The 25,912-nt window shown below is 47.1% G+C and overlaps 1 protein-coding gene across 2 annotated transcripts in view; it reads left to right on the top strand.

The window, feature by feature from the left end:
- The first annotated feature begins 889 nt into the window (after positions 1-889).
- Positions 890-25,912, top strand: part of PEX1 (peroxisomal biogenesis factor 1) — a 54,595-nt gene continuing 29,572 nt past the window's right edge. For both annotated transcript variants that reach the window (XM_078603701.1, XM_078603702.1), the window contains exons 1-10: positions 890-1,044; positions 3,404-3,547; positions 6,329-6,412; positions 7,780-7,894; positions 8,425-9,197; positions 12,790-12,909; positions 14,594-14,714; positions 16,209-16,321; positions 20,689-20,783; positions 25,109-25,238. In XM_078603701.1, the coding sequence (XP_078459827.1) occupies positions 946-1,044; positions 3,404-3,547; positions 6,329-6,412; positions 7,780-7,894; positions 8,425-9,197; positions 12,790-12,909; positions 14,594-14,714; positions 16,209-16,321; positions 20,689-20,783; positions 25,109-25,238 (1,794 nt within the window). In that variant the 5' untranslated portion in view covers positions 890-945. The remainder of the gene's footprint in view (positions 1,045-3,403; positions 3,548-6,328; positions 6,413-7,779; positions 7,895-8,424; positions 9,198-12,789; positions 12,910-14,593; positions 14,715-16,208; positions 16,322-20,688; positions 20,784-25,108; positions 25,239-25,912) is intronic.

Consider the following 25,912-nt stretch of genomic DNA (forward strand, 5'->3'; position numbering starts at 1 on the left):
GCAGTGGATGACCCCAGTAATTTCTGCTTACGATGCCGAGTTAATGACTCTGCTGCTGAAGCTGCAGCATACTCCTAAGAGACGGGGCTTTCCCATCAGCCCCACAAAAACAAAGCACCTGCCCAGGTAATTTATGGAATCAAAATACACCTCGAACTCCCCATGATTGATGGAGTTGTGAAGTGGAGGCGTTTTCATACGCGACAGTGGCGCGCTTATGACCAGCTCCGATTTGGCAGCGCACGTGTGACTTCCACGTCATCCGAGCGGCATTTGTCTCGTCACCAGTGGCGTATCGCTGAGTTGGCGCAGAGGCGAGTATGGGTGAGGTGGTGCAATGTGCAGGGGGCCACGGGACAGATGACTGACAGACGTCAGTCATCTCAGTAAAGCCACTCGGCACAACAGTTAACCCGTGACACTTTGTCGCGTCTGTCCCGTGATCTCATGCCAACACTTCAAGCGACGGCATCACGGTGCACCTAACCTGGTACAATCGCCGGGGTCACATCACCATCGCTGCGGGCTGTTTATGTTAAACTGTCGCTGTGTGCCGGGAGCGGTGGCGAAGTGGTTAGCGCGCTGCGCCAGGCACCCGAGTGTGCGCGGTGTGCAGTAAACATCGCCAGTGGGGAGACAAAGGCGGCCCGGCGTGGTTCTGGCCACACACCCCCTCGTGTGCCACAGTGCCGCACTTCGCAGCACTTGCCCCTTTAGTCTGTTCGAGGCTACACTGGAGACCTTTGTATGTGGCGCGTCGCGTGGCGATGCAGATTCCGGGGCCACGCGCGCGGCTATGCCGAGTCTGGGGCCCTGCGCGCGGCTATGCAGATTCCGGGGCCCGCACCGTGGGGATGCAGATTCCGGGGCCCCGCGCGCGGCTATGCAGGTTCCGGGCCCCCCGCGTGGCGATGCAGGTTCCGGGGCCCCGCGTGTGTGGCGAGGATGGCGGCAGCGGCTGCGTGCACGCTGAGGCTGGCGCCGCGCAGGGACAGCTTCCTGAGCGTCCCCTCTAGCCTGGCGCACAGCCTGCACCTGCAGCAGGTGCGCCCGCAGCTGTCTGTCGCTGTGTGTTGTGCTGTGCGTTGTGCTGTGCGTTGTGCTGTGCGCTGTGCTGTGCGCTGTGCTGTGCTGTGCGCTGTGCTGTGCGCGTGTGTGCGCCCAGCCTTCATGAGGTGCGCGCTATCAGCACTTGCCTCAACAGTCTGTGAAGGCTATACGGGGGATCTTTGTGTGTGGAGCTCTGAGTGTGTGGTTAGCACAGTCGGGGCACAGGTGGTGCATCAGCCAGTCATCTCGGTCATCTCAGTCGACCCGTGGCACCTGGGTCTGCCCGTGGCACCAGGGTCTGCCCCGTGACCTGCCAGCGGGCGTTCGACACTTCACGTGGCCTCAACGTGCACATGGCCTGGCACAAGCGCCGTGGTGACGTCACTGAAACTTAATGGTGAACTGCGATTCTTGTGTGTGGATCTGGGAACATTTCCTTCCGCCAGTGAGCACCGGCAGGCAAGGCTGGGTCACGTAGCCCACATGGCCAGCCACCGCATGAGCAATCGGCTGCATAGAGGGGGCTAAACGAGCACGATACGGGCTGGACAAGAGACGGACCGCTGCGGTACGGGAGGATGTGAAGCTGAGTGGACTTGCCGAAGTCTGGGCAGTTTGAGGCCTTCACCTTCCACCCACTCCAACAACTCCAACAACACACGGAGGTCACGAGGAGCCACGCTCACAACAACGAGCCGAGCGCCGGGCAAAATAAATGCGGCAAGTTGGCACCGCCAATTAGCACGTGCTATGTACTGTGCGAAAGAAGTTCGACGTAGGTGCCACAGGTGTTTGCATCAGCCATCTGTACAAGTCAACCCATAGCGCCTGGGTCTGTCCCTGGTGACTTTTCAGCGAGCCTTCGACACTTCACGTGACATTGAGGGAGTGCACCTGGCCTGGCACAGGCGCCATGGTGACATCACCGCCCCTCTTGTTGTGTGGAGCTGTGTAACAGTGTGGGGGCTCACTGACCTAATCGCTCCATACGAAGCACCAGCATTGGCGCACCGTGACGCCGCGGTGCCTAGATGTAGACATGCGGATTTATCGGGAGTTAAATCGGCGGTTATTCGACCGAAACGAGTGCTGTGAGGTAGAGAGGTACAATTGGCAAGGTTGAGGGGGCCCTGATCGTCGGTTCGCGTGGAGCGCGATTGTCATTGGCGTGGGTGCGATTGTGTTTATGCCGCGACTGTCAAATGAGGCGACCGATTGGGGGAGATGTAGACGGAGAGACATGAAGGACCCCAGGGACTTATCCCTGGGGGACAGCTGCAGTGGACGTGACGACTTGGCTTGAGGACACCTGCCAGCCTGGACGTAAGAGACCTGTCAGAGAGAGATAAAGACGTGAGCCGCCGAAGGGCTCTGGGGCTGCATGCGAAATCAGGTTTTTCCACCACCGTTCAATTAACATTTTGTTGTTCACAAGTTTCAAAAGCAGCAGGTGGTAGTTTGAAGGGTCATCGAGGTTGGAGCCAAGGTTTCATTAGTAGGAGCGTCACTTGGCCCGATTTAAGTGATGGAAGGTAACCACCGGACTAGAAGGAGCAATTGGCAAGATGAAAAACCAGAGTTGCAAATGTATCAGAGCAATGCTTGAAAGCGCTGGCAGGTAAGAGGTCCACGGGAGAGGTTTTAGTTGTGGAGATTAGGATCACTGTGGAGAATCTCTTGGTACGTGGCAGGTAAGAGGAGAGTGTAGAGTGAAGGTCAAAAGAATGACAGCCGAAAGAGACATCCCGATGGTGCAGGAAATGCTGGTGAGTTCGTCTCTTAGAAATCTGTTACATTTGAGAGCAAGTGGAGGGTCGGCCAGGCGCTTGCACGTGGCCACCACCGGTTTTTGATGGAAAACAGCATTTAAGTGCAGACCAGAGTTACCGTGGGTGGTTGGCTGCAGGGATGATGTGTTCATTGTTTTGTGAAGCGCATGAGGCTGCGATGACCTCATCGATGGCTTTGCTGAGTAGATGCAACTGCTGCAGCCGAGAGTCACAGCGGTTGCCTATCAAATTACCCTCATGACCAACCAGCTTTGAATGGTTCCGCACCTTCCAATCGGATTGAGCGGCCCACGTCATCTCCCCATGTGATTGCTCACCAATGAGAGTCTTGCGCATGCTATTTGAACTCACAAGCAATCAGATCCTGTGGGCGTTTATTTATTTACTTATTAATAGGGGTTGCCTCTCGGTGAGTCCCTTACACATGTGATACATTTGTTTTACATGGATTGCTGTTTGCCACTAGACAGTTGTCCATTGTGGATGGAATTAATCGAACTCGCCGAAGCATTTGCTAATTGTGCATTTTGTGTGTTTTATTTTGTATTCTGTACTTTGAGCAGGGCCATGTGGTTGTGATGAGCTGGGGCACAGGACAGGAGGCCTTCCTGGGCTGGCTGTGCCAGGGCCTGGCAGCACAGCACGACCAGACGGTGGAAATCGGTACCACCGTGGCTTTCCACCTGAACCTACGCGACGGTCAAGAGGTAACTCTTCTCACCCTGTGATCTTAACATTTGCACACATCGTCTGCTCCGGGATGAATGAAGACATTGGGCCGGCCAAGGCTTTCCAAAAACGCCACGCCGCCTCGCCATCTCCGCGTGTGTGGGTCCCACCCCCGAGTCCACCAACCGCGTGTGGCCATCCCCACGCCTGTCTCTGTAACTTGCCCTCATTTTGATTGCACCTGTACCACAGCCGGCGCAACTCCCCTGCTCTTGATTATACCTACAACGCTTTTTTGCCATGTTCATATTTCGAACGTGCAAAGTTGCTGCGTTCTTTGGCCTGCAATTTATTTACAATAAGAAAAATAATCGTAATAAATGAGTACATTGGGTATTCGTGACATTCTTATAGCGCTGTGCTATCAAGAAGGAAGGTGCTTTGTTTCACAGACAGTCTGCAGTAATTACGTAGGGGGGTAGCGATGTTACCGTGTGTAATCCCAATTGAGTAATTTGCAGCTATTTTGTCATTTGGCAAATGTGGATCTTGAGGCCAGCACGCAATGGCCTCTCCTCATTTTGAATGATGTCACAGGATCTTTAATGTCCACTGTGAAGCAGACGTTGCGTAGTATTTTATGGTTAACGAGCAAATCGCACATCGTTTGGACGTGACCGTCTGTCCGTTTGTCCCTCCCTCCCAGCCAGCAAAGCCTTTACTCTATATGGAGCCCTGTCTCTCTCCACCTTTCTCTTGCCTGCTGTGTATGCCAATTCATCTCAATATCTCACTTTCTCTCTGTTTCTATTTGTTTCTCGATTCCTCTGTCCCCTCTTCTACCTCTCCCTTCCTCTCCTCCCTGCACTATATCTAACCCACTTTCCGCCCCCCATCTCTCTCCCTGTTTCTCTCTCTCACCTCTCAACCTTGCACTCCTCATTCCCACCTCTCCCTTTCCCGTCTGAATCTCTCTTGCTTTCCCTAATCTTCCCTCCTGCTGTTTGTCACTTTCCCTCGCTGTCCTCTTTCCATTTTGCTTTCTCGCTTTCCTCTCCGTTACACACTCTTTCACTCTCTTTTCCGCCCCTGTCCGCAATGTTCCTCTCGGTCTCTTCTTCCCTGCTCTATCTTCCTCCTATATATATCCCTCCCTCAACTCCCTCCTCTCTCTCCTCTGTCACATCTGTGTGGGATCCACGGCCAGGGTGGAGGGTGGGTGGTTGGGGGGAAGAGGCGTGGCATCAGCACAACTCACGGACGCGGCCACGGGGTATGCGTGGGCCATGGGGCGGGCATGGGCTAGGGGGGGGGCGTGGGCCATGGAGCGGGCGCGATGGGCACTGGAGCAGTGTAGGCCACGGGGCTCCACTGTACATGCGATCGCACCCCAGTTTGTTATTTTATTTTTAAACACAGTTGCTGACCCAAAACATCAAGCGGCTGGCAAAATCAGCACTTTAAAAGTTACAATAGATAAGAGTGTGACACATTCCTTGATTTGAACAAGATTATTATGAGAGCTTGGGAACAGAAACTGGGAAGAAATTTCAAAATGTATAAGGTGGGGGAGAAGAAGCCAAAAGACAAGTGTTGTGACCTGCAGTGTCGTGAGTGAGTAAGTGAGTGATTGATAAGTGAGTGTGTGAATGGGTAAGTGGGTGAGTGAGTGTGTTGTTGTGGGGAGTGATAGTGTAGCGGTTAGCGCACTGCGCTCCGAATCCTTTGACCCGAGTTCGAATCCCGCTCACGGCCAACAACAGTGACGATTATCTGAACCGGTCCTGGGCCCACCTAGATCGATTCGGCCTCAAATTAGTATTTGGTGCGATTTGTTAAATCTTGCCACTAAGGAGCCAGGCAAGGTGTTGGCCACCCACCCCCTCGTGTGCCATGCCAGCCTGCATAGGTGCTCACTAACAGCACGAGACCCAGCAGTCTTTTAAAGGCTATACAGATAATCTTTGTTGTGACCTGCAGTGTGATGGTAGTTGAACGCAATACAGTCAGTCTGGCAGTCCTCAACACGGGTAGTGCAACCAATGAGAGTGATGTTTTGCGGGAACATTAACCATGCAAAGTAGAGATAGCAGAGCCAATGTCGTTATCCGCGAATTTTGCTATTCACGAGCATCTCCGGAACGTATACGTCAACGAATAATAATGGGATACTGTACTGCATTTGTACATCTGTCATCAATGCAAATACGGTTTTCCAATACGATACCACAAATGCCTTTTAATAATATTTTGAGGTCAATAAAGTAGTGCTCGGCTGTGGTGTTCAAATTGTGTGAAGGAACCATGCACGCTCTTACTTAATATTTAATTCCCAGTGTTGAGTAAAGATAAGACAAGAGAGCTCACAATCTGGGATGCATACATTTAACAACACACGCACAAACACGTTCAACATCGTGACCCCACAATTCCGACTTGAGTCTATATTCGTAAAATATACTCACTATCGTTTTTGGAGACTCAACGTGCGTTGCAGTGCATTTGTATATTGTCACCCGTCTTAGTTTTGCGTTGCTTTTTCTGCGTGGCTCAGCGGCAGAGCACGTGGGAAGGTTGTTCCTTCAAACCCTCGTTACTGGCGTTGACTTGGCCCATCAATCCCATGGGTTTGTTAAAATGAGTACCACTTTATGGGGAAGTCAACAGTGGTCGTCCTATGGATAATAGACGCCCCTGCCGTAGCAATGTGGACTTTGCACCATTGGCTCAGGGCTGTTAAACAAGACGATCACCAATGCCTCAATGCACTCGCAAATTGCTGACATGGTGTTGATGTACGTTTTCCGGTGTCTTCCCAGGTACTGCTGACAGTGCTCAGAGACGTCCCTTCCTGCCAGCAGGTTTTACTGGAGCCTTTAACCTTGGACGATTTTGAAATTTTGGTAAGTGAAGTTTCAATTTACAAATCGATTTGAAATGCACATGCAATGCAATTAAGTGTTTTTTTACAAACACTCATATTAGCCATCTTCTTGGTATGGCTGATGTTGACGTAGAGCAACGGCTGTGATTCTACATTGAGGTGCTTTAATGATCCAGATGATTGCATCAGGAGTAGCTTCCCAGTGCATCGCTGTGACGACGCCTCCCGCTTGGTATTTGTGAATTTAGCGTTGAGTCGTTGTACGTTCCGTGGTTCTGTTCTGGGTGACCACAGTCTCCGCACACCGCAGAGTTTAAAATTTTCCATTTAGTGCATCGTGTCCGCATCTGCTGCCATGTAGCCATCATTGTTCTATTTCAGGCCACGTGCGGAGCCACCTCGTGCCTCATAGGGACGGTTGCCCCTTTAAAATGTGTTCAGACGCGATACCCTGGCATTAATCACTATACTGCAAAAACGAGGCTGCTCTCTGTCCCAGCATGGGACGTCTCTGTTGATAATTCCACCTTTAACAGATGGTTTGGTGATGCAGCTGCATTGGCACAATTTCCAAAACGTTGCTCCGTTGCGTTTCCTCTTTAGACCGCCCAGTGTGATGGACGACCGTGTTGGCTTAACTTCACCTTTGTTGGCTCGTTGAGCCTTGGACACTTCCAGTGACTCCTCCTTGAGACGCGAAGAGCTCTGTCCGTCGAGCAGACGACCGCCTGCAATTCTGCTTTGTGCACGGCAATGCCACCCGCTCGACATCGCGACGCCGCTTGTTGTTGTCTCGCTGTCGATCTATGCTAGAATCATATTTGAAAACACCAGCGTTAATTTCGGTATTTACTTGTTACGTGGACATTCCCGTTTGGCCAGTTACCCTGCAAGTTTGCAAGGGAGATATGTGGTGAAATCGGCACTGAGCAGGAACAACTTCAGAGTGATCCTTATGGAGGAACGGGAAACATCGGAACAGAACGATCCTCCTTTACTCTTCACAGCCTCTACTCTCCACACTCTACTTGCCACAGCCTTCTCTACTCTCCACAATCTCCTCTACTCTCCACACTCCCCTCTACACTCCACATTCTCCACTCCACAGCCTCCTCTATTTCTACACTCAGAAAAAACGCCTTTAGCCAGATCGTTACCCTCACCCTAGTCGATTATGAGTTACAACTTGGGCTGTGAAGATCCGTTTTCCAAGTTTGCTCTGAAGTGTTGCTTTCCTATCGCTACGGCATTTGTCTCTGTGTTTTAATTGCATAACCTGCGGTGATCATATCGATGAAGATGTTGTCCCCGGAATGTGCAAGATCGCTGCTGCGAGAGCGAGACAGTGATGGGGGAAGAGAAGGCCTTTTTGGTTTGTGTTTACAGGAGCTCCATGCGGCAGAGCTGGAGGAACAGCTGCTCAATCAAGTTCGTGTGGTCTACATCGGAATGACTTTATCCCTGTGGATCAATCAGTCTGTTCTGGTTAACACCCGAGTAGGTTGGTACCATCATTATTACTATTTAACTTTATACCATGCACAATTAGCGATACGGATCTCCACATGCAGACTGTTCTATAACGCGGTGGTAGTTGCGTTCCTAAAGAACACCGTGTTATGGAAAAATCGCGTTATAATAAATAATATATACTATAGGGTTAAGTACAGTCCACAATAACACGTGAGATGCGTACGCAGGTTGAACAAAGACCGAGGTGTGTGGGTAGCCTCTAGAAGCATCCAGCAGCATCCCAATGCCTTGTGTGATGCTACGCCGAGGCAGCCGTACAACCGCTTATTCCTACTCGCACGACGCAGTTCCGTTCATTCAATCGCGTTATATCCAATTCGCATCCGCGTTATAAAAATATCTTCCCTGATACATTCATCGCGTTATATCCAATTCGCGTTGTGAAAACATGCGGCGCCATAGGAGAACGGACTAGCACCGTCAGATATATTTTTTTGCGCCATCTTGGTTTGAAGTTTAAATTGTGAAGGTGCAGCTTTGTCACCCCGCGTCCGGCAGTGTCACTGACGCCCTTCAGTAACTACGGGAGGCTGGAGGTGGACACGAGGCTTCTGGTGGAGCCCAAGTATCGGCACGATGTGACGGAGCGAGACATGGGGACCTCGGCGATCGCGAACACCAGCGGCGCCGGCGGCGGGGCAGCGAGCGTCCGCGACGATACGTCGGCGGGGAGCGACGAAGCACGGTCGGGAAGGAGCTCCGCACACGTGGACTCGGCCTCCAAGAGCAACACGGAGGCAGGAGGTGGCGTGGCGGCGAGGAACCAGCCGGATTTGTGGAGCTCCATGTGGAGCTGGTTTACGAGTGCGCTCTGGCAGCGAGGTGACGCGTCGACTCTCGCAGGGGCGGCAGCCGAGGATAAAACGGTGTCCCGGTGGAGACCTTCGGATTTCGACGGCGTGTACCGGGTCACGAGGGTAGCACCGGCGACTCCGGGCGAGCGCGGCCAACTGCAGGCGGCCAACGTGGTCGTTGTGTTTCCCTCCGGGGTGCGCGAGGGAAACGCGGCCACGTGGTTCGCCGAAATCTCCAGACTTGCTTCGCCAAAAGAGCGAAAGGAGAAGGCGAAGAAGAGAAGCGCGGCGTCAAAGGGCGACGGGAAAAAGTCGCCGAGCGAGGAGGAGGAGCGAAAGGACCGCGGTGCTGTGCCGTGCGTCGTCAGGGCCACGGTGGCGCAGCCCGGCAACCGAGCAGGCGACTGTGAAGGATGCGATTCGAATTGGGCAATCGAGCCCGGGAGTCGCTCGCAGCTACACACGGGAATTATATGGGTAAAGATCGTAAATATGATCGGAATCAAAATATGTATTTGTATTTATACTGGAGGAATCCGATGAGCTATAAAGCTCTTTTTTCACAGATGTCCAGAACAAAAACATGAGCGTGCTAAGTACCAGAAAGGTAAACAAATCATCCAAACAAATACAACACTAAACCATATTCTTAGGTTTTTCGGTAAAGTCACGTAGGTAAAAAATTAAAATTAATAAAAGTAAAATAAAAATAAAAATCACGACGTTTCGGAGGCAACACAAGCTTCCGTCTTCAGGTGGAACCGTCACAGCCCGACAGCTGTATCAAGTAAATGAGGGATTACAGGAGATACCACTCCGTATATATAATGGTTGAGGGGGGCAGGGCCAGGAACGGCACACTTTTTATTAATATGGTAAGGTGAGGCTTAAGACTAAGAATAGACTGCATAACAAATGACTGAGCCTGTGTTATGGAGAGGTGCGGTTTGTGACTAACGCCTAGCCTACATAACAAATGCTGCAAATGAGACAGAGCCTCTGCCATGTAGATGGTAATAGGCTACATAACAAAAGACTGAGCCTTTATTATGGAGAGGTTCGGTTTGTGACTAAGCCTGGCCCTACATGACAAAAGTGTGAAAAAAGAAAGCTAAACCTGGTAAAACAGAACTGGCTGTCTATCAGTAACCTGTAATAGTTGTCTGTCAAATAAGATGATCAAAATAAGCCACATGAAACTCCGACCAAAACTATCACGTTACCATACATAGCAGGCGTGACCAAAAAGATCTCCAAAATTCTAAACAAACATAAGATCCAAGTCCGATTCAGTACAGTGCATAAAATCCGTGATCTGATTCCATCTGTGAAGGATGTCGTTCCTGACTTACAGTATCCTGGAGTCTACAAATTGAGTTGCAGTTGTGGTGATTGCTACATTGGAGAAACGAAACGTCATGTTTCTGATCGTGTCCGCGAGCACAAGTCAGATCTGAAACACGGCAGAACTGATTCTTCGGCCATTGCCGTCATTGCTACAACTCTGTGGGCTCTCATGAAATTGTCTTTTCCGAGACCAAGGTGCTCTGCAAACCTCCTGGCTACCATCAAAGGTTTGTACACGAAGCCATACAAATATACAAACACAGACATAATTTCAACCGTGATGATGGTTACAAACTGAGTAATCATTGGAAAGATGTGATTAACCATGCAAAAAAAGATTTAACTACACTTATTTTGATCATCTTATTTGACAGACAACTATTACAGGTTACTGATAGACAGCCAGTTCTGTTTTACCAGGTTTAGCTTTCTTTTTTCACACTTTTGTCATGTAGGCCAGGCTTAGTCACAAACCGAACCTCTCCATAATAAAGGCTCAGTCTTTTGTTATGTAGCCTATTACCATCTACATGACAGAGGCTCGGTCTCATTTGCAGCATTTGTTATGTAGGCTAGGCGTTAGTCACAAACAGCACCTCTCCATAACAAAGGCTCAGTCATTTGTTATGCAGTCTATTCTTAGTCTTAAGCCTCACCTTACCATATTAATAAAAAGTGTGCCGTTCCTGGCCCTGCCCCCCTCAACCATTATATATACGGAGTGGTATCTCCTGTAATCCCTCATTTACTTGATACAGCTGTCGGGCTGTGACGGTTCCACCTGAAGACGGAAGCTTGTGTTGCCTCCGAAACGTCGTGATTTTTATTTTACTTTTATTAATTTTAATTTTTTACCTACGTGACTTTACCGAAAAAACCTAAGAATATGAATCCTTGCAGTCATGAAAGCTTCAAATCTAGAACACTAAACCATCGCCATCCTACCAGGCAAAGGCCACTGAGGTATTAACTTCTTCTTTCAGAAGTGACCTGGCCACAAATGAAAGCTCAACAAAGTGGCTTATAATTGGGACATTTATAGCAGTAAATTAATCTAAATAATCTCAATGCATCTTTTTAAATGCGGAGGAAAAAATCGGAGGACCCGAATAAAAAATCCAGGCAAAAAATTGTCGTTATTAAAATTGTTTTTCTCAAACTCAGGTCATAAGATGGAGATATTTTTATTATTATTTTAAACTCCCTGCGTCAGATGAATTTTGTTGCCTAGACTGTAGTTCTTCATTTTTACAGTGACATCGTATCCAGTTTTTTCGGTTAACGTTTCGCCTCCCATAGTGACCCCATGGTGGTTTCGACTAACGCTAACATTCTGACTAACGGTAACGTGTTTACGTTATGCACGCGGCGCCAATTTCGGACAATCTGAGTGCTCGTAAGTGGGCCTGACCCATGCCCTCAGCCAATCAGCAATGCCTATTCACGAACTTTTAGACCTCAACTGGCTTTGTTTATATTATGCTTTCTGTTTTGGCAGTGGAAACAGCTCTCTTGCAGACTCAGTGATTTTTTAAAGTTCTTTTTCAACTTAAGTGAATTAGATTAACATAGTTTTAACAATAGTTTTTGCAGAACGAATTAAAAACATTAACCGAGGGACGATTGTACCAGATTTTTTGTAAATTCTCCACTGAAATATCCCAGCGGAGGTGGAATTTGAGTGGTTGACAGTGCTCAGTAGTAAACTCAGCTGCCATCGGAGGGGGCTTATCCCGTAGCCCCGAGGTGGGCGTGATCCTTCTTGAGTGTTGTAGCGTTTGTGGACACGTTCCGCAATTTTGTCAAGCCGCTGCTATTCTCCTCGTGGGGGTTATTTAGCCATACTTGACCATGCAGGTCAACATTAAACTATTAAGCTCTACAGAAAGGACCTGACCATCACAAATGATAGCTCTACGAAGTGGCTTATTGTGTGGAAATTTATAGCAGCCAATGTCAGGGAGCGTAAATGTTGGAGTAAGGTACAGTACAACAATAGATGTTGTCGAACTTATGCTGACAACATAGCTTCACAGCAGCCCATGACATCTCTTTAGTTTTTGCGGCAGTTGCCCATCCAAGCACTTTCCGAGTTCAAGCCCTGCTTGGCTTCCGAAGCCTAACGAACTCGGGCGCATTCCGGGTGATTTGCCCATGGGGAGTAGCTTTTACTTGTTCTTGGTCGAACGTTTTGATTTTGAGTTCTGTCAAATTTACTTACATTAATGGAATAACAAAATATTAAACTTAGTACCTGTGGCAAACCACGGAAGGGGGAGTAGAGTTAAGGTTATAATGCAATGGGCAAAGGAGCAGGAAAGAAATGGAAGAGAGAAGAGGAAGAATGGGGAATGAGAGGAAAACGAACGGAAAACTGGGACCGAAGGGGAGGAGAGAGGAGAAGGACGCCAGGGATGAGAGTTTGATGATGATGAGAGGGGGAGAGGGATGAGAGAGAGAACAGGAAGGCACACGCAGTCGTGAGGAGCATGGAGCAGAAGGAAAGGGTCCAGAGTGGCGGTGGCCACACACAAGTCACGTGACTTACGGGAGGCTTGAGCTGATTTAGAGAGATATATAAACAAGAGTGGGGGCGCCACACAGAAGTCACGTGGTCTACAGGAGGCCTGAGCTGATTTCGATAAAGAGATGTAGGTCGCATGGGTAGAATGCACTTGTATGTTTAGTCGACGGTTTGTGTGATGTGGTTTTTGCACCACAGGTGCCAGAGCTGCTGAGGTGCAGGCTTCAGCTGGAGGCCTCTTCCACAGTCCAACTGAAAGCAGCCACATCCCAACCTGCAGTGGCTTTGGCTGTGGAGTTACAGCCACTTCTGCCTTTGGTAAGCAAAAAACATTTCACTCATTGCTGCAGTATACTCAGACCTGATAATAACAATAATGGTAATCATCACTTATTTAACCAAGGAAAGCCACACTGAGCTTGAACACCTTTTTTACAGGAGGGCCCAGCCCCATTGGTCTGTTTGACCGACACCAATTACATTGTATTGTTTTTTTATGTAACTTATGGGAGGAAACCGGTGAAGCTGGAGAAAACACGTGCATAGCAGGAGGAGAACTCATGTCTTTAGAACTGTGCTCCGTTTATTGTCCACCCCCCGCACCTCTTGCGAGCACACTTTTCTACGTACGGTGTGAAAGAAGTTTAACATACATACAGAATATAGAGACTCCATACAGAAAGGTGCCAGAGTCAGCCATCGAACTCGGTCACTTGCTGTGAGGCATGAGTGTTATCACCATGCCTCCCTGCTGCCCTATTCACAGCTTGAATGTACATTTGACTAATATGAGCGTGAAACTACAGAATTCGGATTTTTAAAATGTATATTGGCACATCCACTAATACCATGTGGTCTTTCTCACTATCTGAAAATCAGACATATGTTTTGCCATTTATAGTTGATCATCGGCGCACGATTATCCGGCTTCCAATATTATCCGGCGGTCCCGGGCCAATCTGGCGAAACCAGCAAAACCGCTCCAAAGGCTGTAACCAGTCTGGCGATCGGTACCGTGTGTGTGACAAAAAAAGTAGTTATGTTTGATTTCAGTGTCAAATATTATATACAGCACATTATACACTACATGCAACTTAAACACGGATAATACTGCACGTATATACTACAGTAATAAAAAACAGAAAATATACACAGTGGGATCCGGCGAAAGTATGCGTGTAATTCGGTGTTCGCGTCATTTCGGCGATCGTCAAACACATGTCGTTGAAACAAGAGCGTAGTAGTAGTACTGCGTTCATCACCCCATGCAAAGTCTTTGAGATTGGAGTGGTAAGTACGGTCCAGTAAATACAGTAACAGGATATTTATGTTTGTCTACTTGTATGTTTATTTATGCCAATTTCATATAGTAAACAAATTAAAACACTAAAAAAACATGCACAACAGCTAAAAACGTAATGTGATGCAAGGTCCTATATTAATGTGCAAACATTGGCTATTTTAAATAATGATGATGTAGTGATTATCCAGCGTTTTTGAAATCCGGCGCCCCCTTCCCCTACGAAGCCACCGGATAATGAATCGAAACACATAGCAGGCAGATGTAACGCCGTCGTGCCTGGCCCTTATTTGTAAAACCCATTTGATTTGGTGGAAACTGATGCAATCATCCAAGCACACAACAACCGATGCCTTAATAAAATGGTTAAAATCATCAAAGTAATGTTCAAATGTGGAACCTCTACCCCCGAGAGGGCATAAAGAGCTTGACAAAGTAGAACTTGTGAGGAGATGTGTGGGACAACAATGTGCGTCCGTAAGTGCAGGTGTTGTAAGTGCGGGCGTCGTAAGTGCAGGTGTCGTAAGTGCAGGTGTTCGTAAGTCGAGGACTGCCTGTATTGAGGAAACTGCCTCTTATATTTCATAAACAGTTTCCCGACATTTTGGTTAGAAAATATCCAGAGTTGAAATTCCTGGACAAGACGTACTCATCCCTGTTTGTCAGGAGAATCAGGCTGTGACTGTGCCGCCGTGTTTTCAGGACGCGTCTGTGTGTGAAGAGACCGTGTACCAGTCCTGGCTGTCCTGGCTTAAACTCTGCTGCATGGACACTCACGGCATTCCCACCGCGAAGTGCAGCGAAGTGGAGCTCAACATCTCAGGTTGTTCACCGGATTATTCTTCACAGTTACCATATTGCAACTTGGCGGTGCCAGCTGTGTCGTTCATAACGGCAATGTCTGGCGATCGCTGTTCATGTATATTAATTATGGTTGTTATCACGGCCTTGTTCTACTTCTGTTTTCACCGCGCGAATTGGATATAACGGGATGCATGTATTAGGGATACACTTTTTTTTTATAATGCGGATGCGAACTGGATATAATGCGGTTAAGTGAACAGAACTGCGTCACACGAGTAGGGATAAGCAGTTGTACGGCTGCCTCGGCGAAGCATCGCACAAGGCATCGGGATGCTGCTGGATGCTTCTAGATTCTACCCACATACCTCAGTCTTTGTTCAGCCTGCCTACGCATCTCACGTGTTATTGCGGACTTTGCTTTACCCTATATTAGATATCATTTATTATAACGTGATTTTTCCATAACGCCGTGTTCTTCAGGAATGCAACTACTACCGTGCTATCGGAGAACATGACTTTCGGTTTTTATGCATCACCGCCGGTGATCACACAAACAAAATCGGTGAAAACCCGTTTTGCCGGTTTGCCGCACCAGTGGTGGGGGGGGGGGGGCATTGTGACGCGGCCCAGCCGATGGCGCGTCAGCCGCTCCATGTCGAGGTTAATGGCTCGAATCCAGCAGCCACGCTGGTTATTACTGTCGGCGTAAAAGCTGTAACATTCACACCGCCTGCTTCACAGTGGACGTTCAAAATCCCCTGACGTGATTCGCAAGAGGCAGGCCATTGTGTGCCGGTGTCATGGTCCAAATTTGTTAAACTTAGAATGTTTTTTAAAAGTTACCCAAGGTACTCAAATGGAATTATACACAGCAGCAATCGTCGCCCCCCTAACTGCGAAAACTTGGCAGGACCCTCCTGAAAAGGTCTTGAGACTCCGTGAGGCTTTCCTGGGTAAACAGTCTTCGTAATAATACAAATAGTGTATAGAAATGTCAAGAGCAATAAACGCAACCTTTTCAACTCAGAAATGAAGGGAGCTGCCACAGTGGTGTAACGGTTAGAACATTGAACTCATAATACAGAGGTTGCCGAGTCCATCTCCCGGCATAGTGGTTGAATCAGCGGTGCATGCCTTGCTCACATTGTCCTGGATTCAGTTCCTGGTTCCCAACTTTTGGAACGGTAAACGTTTCTGGTTACCGGTTTATCGGTTATCGTTTATCAACCCTCGTACGATCTGTACTTGACATCTCAACTGGGACGGATGATTTGCTTTGATTGCTTCTTAACCTTGGCCTTCTGTCTTTCTCAAGGTCATCGTTCCATTTGTACAGCACTAAAAATCATTCTCATGTAATCACTTTACTTATTGTCGATGTGCGGGGAAGTGGAGAAGTGTATTATTACAAGCTGACTATTCCAAAGCTGGTTAAAGAAAAAATATCTTAGATCTTGCCTTTGCTAACGATGAAATCGTTGTGTTAAGTAAGTGTTATTCTGTAATGTTTCAGGGCAACTGAAAACGTTTTCATTGGCTGTGGTGAAACACAAGAGGATATCAAGCGACCACGAGCCATCGTATTTCATTCTGTCGCACAAGTGTCTGTTTAGATCATCAGTCAAGGTGAGTTGTCGGCTTATGTATGTTGATGAAAAATAGGGGAATGGGCTTTACCCTTTTATGCAATAAAACAGGAGGTGTTATGATGTTCAAACACCAAATAGATACCGATTGCAAGGCATCAAGTCTGCTTTAACCATGCATACTTGTGGCTCAACATGCAAACAAACATGCTCCGATTATAATTAATCTATGCATTCTCTTTGAAACTGATTTGTCGACACCAGAGACAGCCTTCTTTATGGCCGAGTCTCACCAGTGTCATACCAGAGAACGCCAAACTGCGAGCAGTACAAAGGCAATGCACATATCAAAGCATTAATAGCTCTGCGTTGAAAAAATAAGAATCTTGCAATTAAACATGAGGTGTTATGATGTTCAAACATCATATTTTGTTGTTCATCGTCTCTACAGTGGTGCTGTTGTTGATGTTGTGTTATGTGCAGGAGACTTCTTGTTTGTGATGTTATTGGGGTGGGACCAAAATCACAGATCCTATTATCTGTGAGGTGGTCTGTGAGCTGACTCTTCCGCGGGGTAAAAAAAAAAGAAATCACGGATTAACCAAACAAATAATAGGGTAAATTTGCTACGCAAACTCCTATTACCAGCAAAAAATCTCAGATCCATAGGAATCAGCTTCACTGTGCATCATGGGTAGATCACGCTTGGGAACATCGTCCAGGCATCCGTCCGTCAGCGAGTCGGGTTAACAGCTCCAGTTTGGAGAAGCCACATCGGCTAGCAGAGGACAAAACTCTTTGCTCCAGATGTCTGCAAGATGTCCAATTGCTTTTGCGTACGTTGGCAGTTGAATTTTTTTCACAAATACGACACACAACGCTGTTTGGTTCTACTCCAACGCTGTTTAGTTGCGCACGCGTACTTGTGTGTCCGTGCGACAGGCAGGCAGGCAGGAATCCACCCAGGCAGCTATATAGCTGCCAAGCAGCTATATATATATCTTTTTTGAAGCGATCTAGCCATAAATTATAGCTCAACGAAGTTGGCTTATCATGTGGAAATTTGTTGCAGCCAAATACTCTAAAACATGTGATATTGATTCTAAATGTCTAGGGAAAAACCAGAGGACCCGGAGAAAAATCCACGCGACTGCAGGGAGAGAAACATGCATATTACAAATATACATCTGTCAGAAGATTCCCCGTATAGATTCTACAGACTTTTGGGGCAAGTGCTGTTAGCGAGCACCAATGAAATCAGGCATGGCACATGAGGGGGTGAGTGGCCAGCACCATGCCCGGCCGCCTTTGTCTCTCTAGTGGCAATGTTTACACACTGCTCCAGGAACTAATTTGAGGCTGAGTCGACCTAGAGGAGGGCCAGGACTGGTTCATGTAATCGTCACTGTTGTTGGCCATAAGCGGGAATCGAACTTGGATATCTGGGTTTGTAATGCAGTGCGCTACCTACTGCAACAACAACAGCCACCATTTCCACGAAGTGGAGATGACATCACCACAGCGCATGTGCCAGGCTAGGTGCACTTTGAGGCCTCGTAAAGTGTGACACCATGGGCACCAGTCATCTTCAAGTCCACTCGGCTGCAGATCCATCTGTGCCGCATCAGTCCATCTCTTCTCTATCCGCTGCCGTGCCCGTTTAGCCCCTTCTATGAGCAACACAGAAGCTGCTTGGCCATGCGGTGCCTGGGCACGCTTGCTACACGACGCGGCCAACGCAACCTCGCCTGCAGGAGGAGCTCACCAATGGGACAGAAACAGCTGATTGGTGCACTACCGCTCACACACACACTCCGAAGTGCCCTGGAGTAATAAAAAACGAATAATAAGGCTTCTCAGTTGAAGTACGTGCAGTATTTTTACGTGGTGGAAAGTCGTCCCTTCAGGGTTACTACGCGCCTGGTCCATCTTATTAATCACTGACCTGATCGCACCCGTGGGGAATAGCCCTCTGTGTGCTCGAGTCTGTTACCAAAGCTGTTAATGAGGACACGTGGCGTTGTGTCAGGAGGCAATATGGTCTGTTCTCCTATAACGCGCTATCGTAGTTGCGTTACTGAAGAACATCGTGTTATGGAAACATCAAACATCGCGTGATAATAAATAATATATAACATAGGGCAAAGCACAGTCCGTGGTAACGCGTGGGTAGCATCTAGATGCATCCAGCAGCATCCAGCAGCATCCCAATGCCTTGTATGATGCCTCGCCAAGGCAGCCGTACGACTTCCTATACATACTCGCGTGATGCATTTACGTTCCCTCAATCGCGTTATATCCAATTCGCATCCTTCTGCCGCCCACATTGTGGGCGGCAGAAGGAAGTGCAGCGTAATGTGTTGGATTGTGCTTCTATGCTCCCGTATCGGTGTTCCCAAACCTATAGAACAACCATTCAAACGGTGATGTTGCAGTGACAGTGGTGCACAAATAAAATAAAAACCGCAGCACTTTCGTCAGTCACACTGGCCTTGACAAAAAAAAAGATATACTCGACAAACAAACACATAATAGCACGTGTGCTATAAAGAAGGCCCCTTTTTTCCCTCAAAGTATCCTGAACAAACGATGAAGGTGCACACAGAGGGCACAGTTGTGGAGTTAACACCGGTATCGACACAATAAGCACAACAATGATCACCGACGGATATATTTATGTTGAACCCGTCTTATGTGTTTCAATAGACTCTACATCCCTGGTGTTAACTTCCTTGACTCGGATAACGCCTCTAGGGGAAGGACCATGTGGGTGGAGAGGGAAGGGAGAGGGGTGGGGGGTGAAGGGTAGGGGTGGGGGTGCCGTGAATGCCGAATGAACGATTTTACAAATCAGTGGCCACTGGAGGAGAAGCCGTCAAGGGTTCCAAGTTTTGGTAATATGCTTCCCTCCCTGCCCCTTAATTTCTTGCGCTTGGATGTTCTAGAGTGGCTATTTTCGACAATTTATTAACCAATACCTGCAGTAATGAGGGGGTGGGCATGCTCTTCCCAGTTGTCTATAATGGTGCGTTTTGCCTTAACAACAAATGCAGTAGACTTGATTATCCGCATGCGGTTGATTTGATTTGCGGATTAACTGCGCACTTGAAGCTTTGACATGAATGAATAACTCATGGAATTTCCCTTAGCCCAAGATCCTTGGTTGGGAAATTCTCCAGTGTCCAAAATAGACGGCTGGGGAAGTTCCCCGAGGGAATTCACGAGGATAAAAGCAGGGCAAGAAGGGAAGTTCGAGGCTGTCGAGAGGGACTCGGGCCATCGTCGCTGTCTTCATGTCGTCGCTGTCTGCTTGGTCATACAACCTCCACGTCGGCATTATCTCATGACGACGTCTTCCTAAGCTACATTACGTGCAATACAGGAAACCTTTATAGCTCGAGTCCGGAGTCGTTACACATGGTAATTCTTGGAAATGTTTACTACAAGTCACGTTCTTGAAACAAACAATATGTGTTCCAGTTTATCCGAAATACACGTGATCGCCTCTACAGTACAGTTGCATATCTTTACAACAGTGAAGTGGAGTTTGATTGATGTTGATTGGCATGGCTCTGCTGCTGTCCACTTAGTGGGCCGAGTCTTTTGCGCAGGAGCAGGAAAGTGTTATCTCTGAGCACGCTTCAATCAGTCAATCGTTAGTATTCGTTCTTATTTATACCTATATTAGTGTTTTTTAGCATAGAGATGCACGTAAAATGGATATCTTTGGATTATCCGCAATTTTTAATTATCCTCGGCCGCCCTCTCCCATCATTAGCGCGGATAATCGAGAGTCTACCGAATTTGTAATAATATCTTTGCCTCCCTGGGTAGACCTTGAGGTTTCAGCCCCAGTAGGGATGTTTCCGGGAAGGGCGAGATGTTCGTGTTGTGAAGAATGTGATTAAAGTAGCGACCGATCGTCCCGAAAAAAATAACTTGTTTAATATCAGGGCAGTCCCAGAAGGGCATGTCTGTAAGTTCGAGGGGTATCTGGGGGAACAGTTGCCTATTTGCTATTGATGCAATGTTTTGAGTTTTTTGTAATTTTTAAAATGGCCAGGAATAGCATCGACAATATCCTCGTGTTGACAAGCGCCGTCTCATCCCTACACATGATGAACATGCCGGGCTTCACCGTGCGGTGCTTAATTTACGTGTGAGCGCGGTGTACCACGGGTCAGGGTTTTTGTTTTGTTCTTTGTTATTTAGTTTTTTGTTATTTTCAGGTATCCCGTCTGGCTTATCCTGAATTCTGGCTTACCCGAGTCCAGCTTCGAAGGGTTTTACTGTAATGTAATTCAATTCGATAGCATAATGAAGGCTGATCATAATTACTGTTTTAATGGATTTATTTACTGTGAATGCTGACTGAGTTTAATGATTCGCTTGGTGTGTGCTTCACAGGTTACCCTGTGTCCAAGTGAGAAGGGCTGGGTTATCTGCAAGCAAACCGAAGACTTAGACCACCAACTCCCTTTCATTCCGCTGGAGCGTTTAGGGTAAATTTTTTGTTGAATATAAACGTGAAAACCATTTCAATTAACATTACCTAAGTGTCGTCATGCATGCACATTAGCTTTGGTATCTTTATTATTACAGTAGAACCTATCTTCTTAGTTCTTTCGGTAAAGTCACGTAGAAGGGAAGTAATAAAATAATAAAAATAAAACATTATAAAATAATTCTCACGACGGTGCGGCCACAACTTAAGCAGCCGTCCTCAGGTGAAGAATGAAACACCACCAAGCTTGGAGCGTATATTTAAGCTGGGTTGGAGGGGGGGAGGTGGGAAGAAGAGCGCCTAGACAAAATAATTTGCATATCAAGAGGAATTTAGCATATGGAAAATGCGTAGGAGGTGGGCGGGGGGGTTTCAAATTAATATTATGCCCGTGCATTATGCAGGATTAGCAGCATCAAAGGGAGGGGGAAGGGGGGTAGCATTAACAAAGGAAAGGAATGTTAATAGTATGTAGCTGCAGTTACTAAACAACCACGTAGAAAACTAAAGTATAAACTACATAAACAACTAAAGTATAAACTACATAGCATCATCAGTATACTTACTATACTCTACAATAAGCTGAGTTACTAACAGTAAGTAATACATTACAATTCGACGTCGTAAAAATTATATAATATGCTTCCATCTAAACTTTATTCTCTTACATCACACGAGTCTACACCGTACTATATACTGCCATAGACAAACCCAACATTAAATTATATACTGTATTGCTATAAACCACCCTATACCTTATACATTTTAATATAACACTATGTATTATTCTACCCACCCTAATGTGTATCACACTGCTATATGTTTACTATACAATTACGATACTATATATTAATTTGCACATTGTATTAAGCATATGAATGTTATACTATTTGTTATTATACACTGTACCATTGACCGTCGTGTCAATGGGTGAGTTGTGGGGGGAAACTTGCAGCGGAGCAAAGAATCCATTCCCTGCGGAGAATACAATGCCAGTGAGTGGAACGCGGTCTGAAAGTCACCGTAAACGTGAACACAATCAGTTAAGATCCGAAATGGTTTATTACGTCCTTCCAATGATTGCTAAGCCAGAATCCATCTTCTCGGTTGAAATTGTCTCTGTGTTTGTATATGTGGATCGCCTCATGAACGAATCTCTCATGATAGCCAGATGGCTTGCAGAGAACCTCTGTCTTGGAGAAGTCAATGTCATGTGAGCCCACTGAGTTGTAACAGTGATCTGCCACGGCTGAGGTTTTTGTCCTACCGTGTGGATGCGGTCCGAGACATGTCGTTTGGTTTCTCCAATGTAACTGCTACCACAGAAGCAACTTAGTTTGTAGATGCCAGGGTACTGTATGTCTGGAACCACATCTTTTACAGACGGGACCAGATCACGGATTTTATGTACTGTTTTGAATCGGACCTGGATCTTGTGTTTAATCAGGATTTTGGAGATCTTTTTTGTGACCCCAGCAATGTAGGGTAAGGTGATGGTCTTGAAAGGCTCCTCAACAGGATCCTTCTTGATGGTTGGAGTGATGGCTTTGCGGATTGTGTAGTCGGAGTAACCATTAGCCTTAAGAGCTTGACGTACATGTTTGAGTTCACTGGCAATGTGTTCCTGGTCGGAGATGCATTGGGCTCTATGGTATAGAGTCTTGATGAGGGAATTCTTCTGGGATGGATGGTGCTGGGAATCCGGTTTTAGGTAAGCATCCGTATGGGTGGCTTTCCTGTAGACAGTGTGGCTCATTGAACCATCAGGTCTCCTTTTAATTAGGACATCCAAAAAGGGTAGCTTGCCATCTTTTTCGACTTCCATGGTGAATCTGATGGCTGGGTGTATGGAATTGATGTGGTCGAGAAATTGGTCTAGAGCAGGCCGGCCATGTGGCCAGATGACAAAAGTGTCGTCTATGTACCTCTTCCATAAGGTCGGGCGTAGAGTGGCAGTCTGGATGGCGTCTGTCTCAAATTTCTCCATGAAGATGTTGGCTACAACCAGAGATAGGGGGGGGCCCATTGGGGTGCCTTCAGTTTGCTTGTAGAAAGTTCCATTCCAGGTGAAGTATGTATTGGTTAAGCAATGTCTCACCAGGGGGGGTACCCCAGCATTCAGTCCTTGATGAACCAAGTCTTCAATGATTGCGATGGTGTCAGGTACAGGAACTTTGGTGAATAAGGAAACCACATAAAAACTGACAAGCAGGTCGTCTGGGGATAGGGCAATCCCCTTGATTGTCGATACCAGGTCAGTAGAGTTTAGTACCGCAGAGGTGTTTTTTCCAGTGAAAGGCCGTAGGATTTCAGACAAAAAACGAGCCAATTTATAGGTGGGGGAGTTGATAGTAGAGACAAGGGGACGAAGAGGTGTATCTTCTTTATGTATCTTTGGCAAGCCGTATAATCTTGGTGGCCTGGCTGCAGAAGGTTTCAACGAGAACTGTTTGGTCTGATCAATTAATGCGGTTGAATCAGAAATGATTTGCTTGGTTTTAGAGACGAGGCTGTTGGTGGGGTCTCTTTTTTTTTTGTATAGCTGCCATCGTTGAGTAGTTCTTTGATTAATTTGAAACCCCCCCGCCCCCCTCCTACGCATTTTCCATATGCTAAATTTCTCTTGATATGCAAATAATTTTGTCTAGGCGCTCTTCTTCCCACCTCCCCCCCTCCAACCCAGCTTAAATATACGCTCCAAGCTTGGTGGTGTTTCATTCTTCACCTGAGGACGGCTGCTTGCGTTGTGGCCGAAACGTCGTGAGAATTATTTTATTATGTTTTATTTTTATTATTTTATTACTTCCCTTCTATGTGACTTTACCGAAAGAACCAAGAAGATGAATCCCTGCAGTCACGAAAGCTTTAAATCGAAAAGTAGAACCCCTCTTAACAACCACTCCTGTTAACAACTAATCGCTTAACGACGGGCCTCCATAGACCCCAATGTGCAGTGTATAGTGGTGTAGTTGCCTCCATAGAGTCCAATGTGTCTGCTTACCGACCATTCCCCTGTAAACGACGGGCTGTTGTAGAGGCACAGTAAATATGAATTAATGCATTGATTAACCGTGTTCCATTTAATGTTATGACCAGTTTCATGGAACCAATGACCTTCGTTGAGAGAGGTTCTACTCTATTATTATCCCTTGTCATGTCCATCTTAGCTTAGCATCAGTTGGTGCCAATTTCCCACCCTAAGCTCTGCGGTCCTCTGTATATGAAGGAGTTTTCTGCCAATTATAAATTAATCTTTACATTTCATCGCTGAATCTCTGCGGTGGGTGGACGTTCCTGGCCTAGCATGTCCCCACGTATCTCACGTGGCGTGTAGCCGTTAGGCTGTGGCAATTCACCCACCCCCTCGTAACTCATGACCATTGTTTGACTCAAGTATCCACACCATGTTGTCATGTTTGTTTTGTTGGTAGTTTTTCTCGTCTCTTTTGTGCAGTTTTGTTCACTCCGTTACCCTGAATGCAACCTTCGTTTCTAATTTTCAAAAGATTAAATAATTGATTCCTGCACACTTTTTGATGCGTGCATTGTAAGCGAAGGCAATTTTTTTAATCGATGCCTACCACTGCTGTGCAAAGCAGGATAACCTCGCGCTTGGCTGTAATTTTTTTAGATGGTCCACATTTAATTTTAAAACCCACTCTTTGGCATCATTATCATCCCAAGCGCCTGTTGGGTGCATTGCTTCCCCCTCTCCCACCTCTGAATGCCGAAGCCTTATCAAAGCCAAACAACTCCTGAATCCGCTTGCGCCACTCCTTATAACGTACTTCGCACCATTGCTACGAATGAACGAGATAAATTTATGTCTTTCCTTTCGCCCACCAGCCAAGGGGTGGTAATTTTTTACGGCTATGAAGAAAAGGACCCTCGCCCCAAACGTCCCCAATGTGGACGTTTCCAAGGGCGCAACGGTGGCTAAGAGCTGTTAACCACCTTGCCTATTATACAGGCGGTTGTGGGTTCGATCCCGACCCTGACGATGCCAGCTGTATATTTGTAGTTTGCATGTTCTCTCTTCCTGTTGTATGGATTTTTCTCCAGGTCTTTCCGTTTTTTTCCCTCCACACTTACAAACGTTCATTTAAGAGTATTTGGCCTATCAAATACTATCATTTACGGCAGCCTGGAAGCTTCTGAAAAGAGAGCCATACAGATGAGTGGGCCTTACCTGGTAGAAATGAAAAAGTATTTTTTTTATGGTTTAGTTTTATTGTAGGGCCATGGGTGCTATTGACGAGCATGCTGGTTTTTTTCTGATGCGCGCTTACGGTGCGGTTGTGTGCGTGCATGTGTGCTGCGTAGCGGCGTTGAGCAGGCGGGGAGACGGGGCGAGCTACACGTGCTGCAGAGCCTCGGGTGGGGCCACCTCTTCAGCTGCCTGGGGGCTCCGTGGGGACTTCACAATGGTGGGCTCCTCATCACGGGCCCCAAGGTAATCGCCGGCCACGTTTTCCCCCCGACGTTCGTTTCTCACGTAACGAGCGTGTTTGTTAGAATCGTCTGGAAGAATGATATGTACGTGTATATATGTGTGTATGTTGAACTTCTTTCGCAGCTTACGTTAGCCAACCACGGTAATCGGAGGTGCTGAAAAAGTTATTTCCCTGATCGAAGTGTTCGCTCGGAGTTGGCATTCATCTGCAGGTATCACGGTGGCGAGATGTTAAATACCTTGTCTGGTATACAGGGGGTCGTGAGTTCGATCCCGACCCTGACGCCTGCTGTATATTTGGAGTTTGGTGTTCTCCCCGTGGTTGTGTGGACTTTTCTCATGTGCCGTGCTGGACTTGACAGGTGCTCGCGAACATTCCGTTCCCCAAAAGTCTGTTCAGGCTATACGGGGATCTTCTGATGCCTTTATATTTGGAGTTTGCGTGTTCTCCCCGTGGTCACGTTAATTTTTCACTGGGTCCTCCAGTTTTTCCATCTACATTTAGCATCAACATGCATTTAGAGTATTTGGCTTCAAAATATTTCCACATGATAAGCCACTTCGTTGATCTATCATAACTGACCAGGTCGCTTCTGAAAAGAGCAGTATAGCTCAGTGGGGCTTACCTCGTAAAATACAAATAGTTTATTTTAGTGTTGTGGTGCAATTCACGA

The sequence above is a fragment of the Lampetra planeri genome, chromosome 21, assembly GCF_965212315.1.
Source record: "Lampetra planeri chromosome 21, kcLamPlan1.2.h2, whole genome shotgun sequence".
Classification (NCBI taxonomy): domain Eukaryota; kingdom Metazoa; phylum Chordata; class Hyperoartia; order Petromyzontiformes; family Petromyzontidae; genus Lampetra; species Lampetra planeri.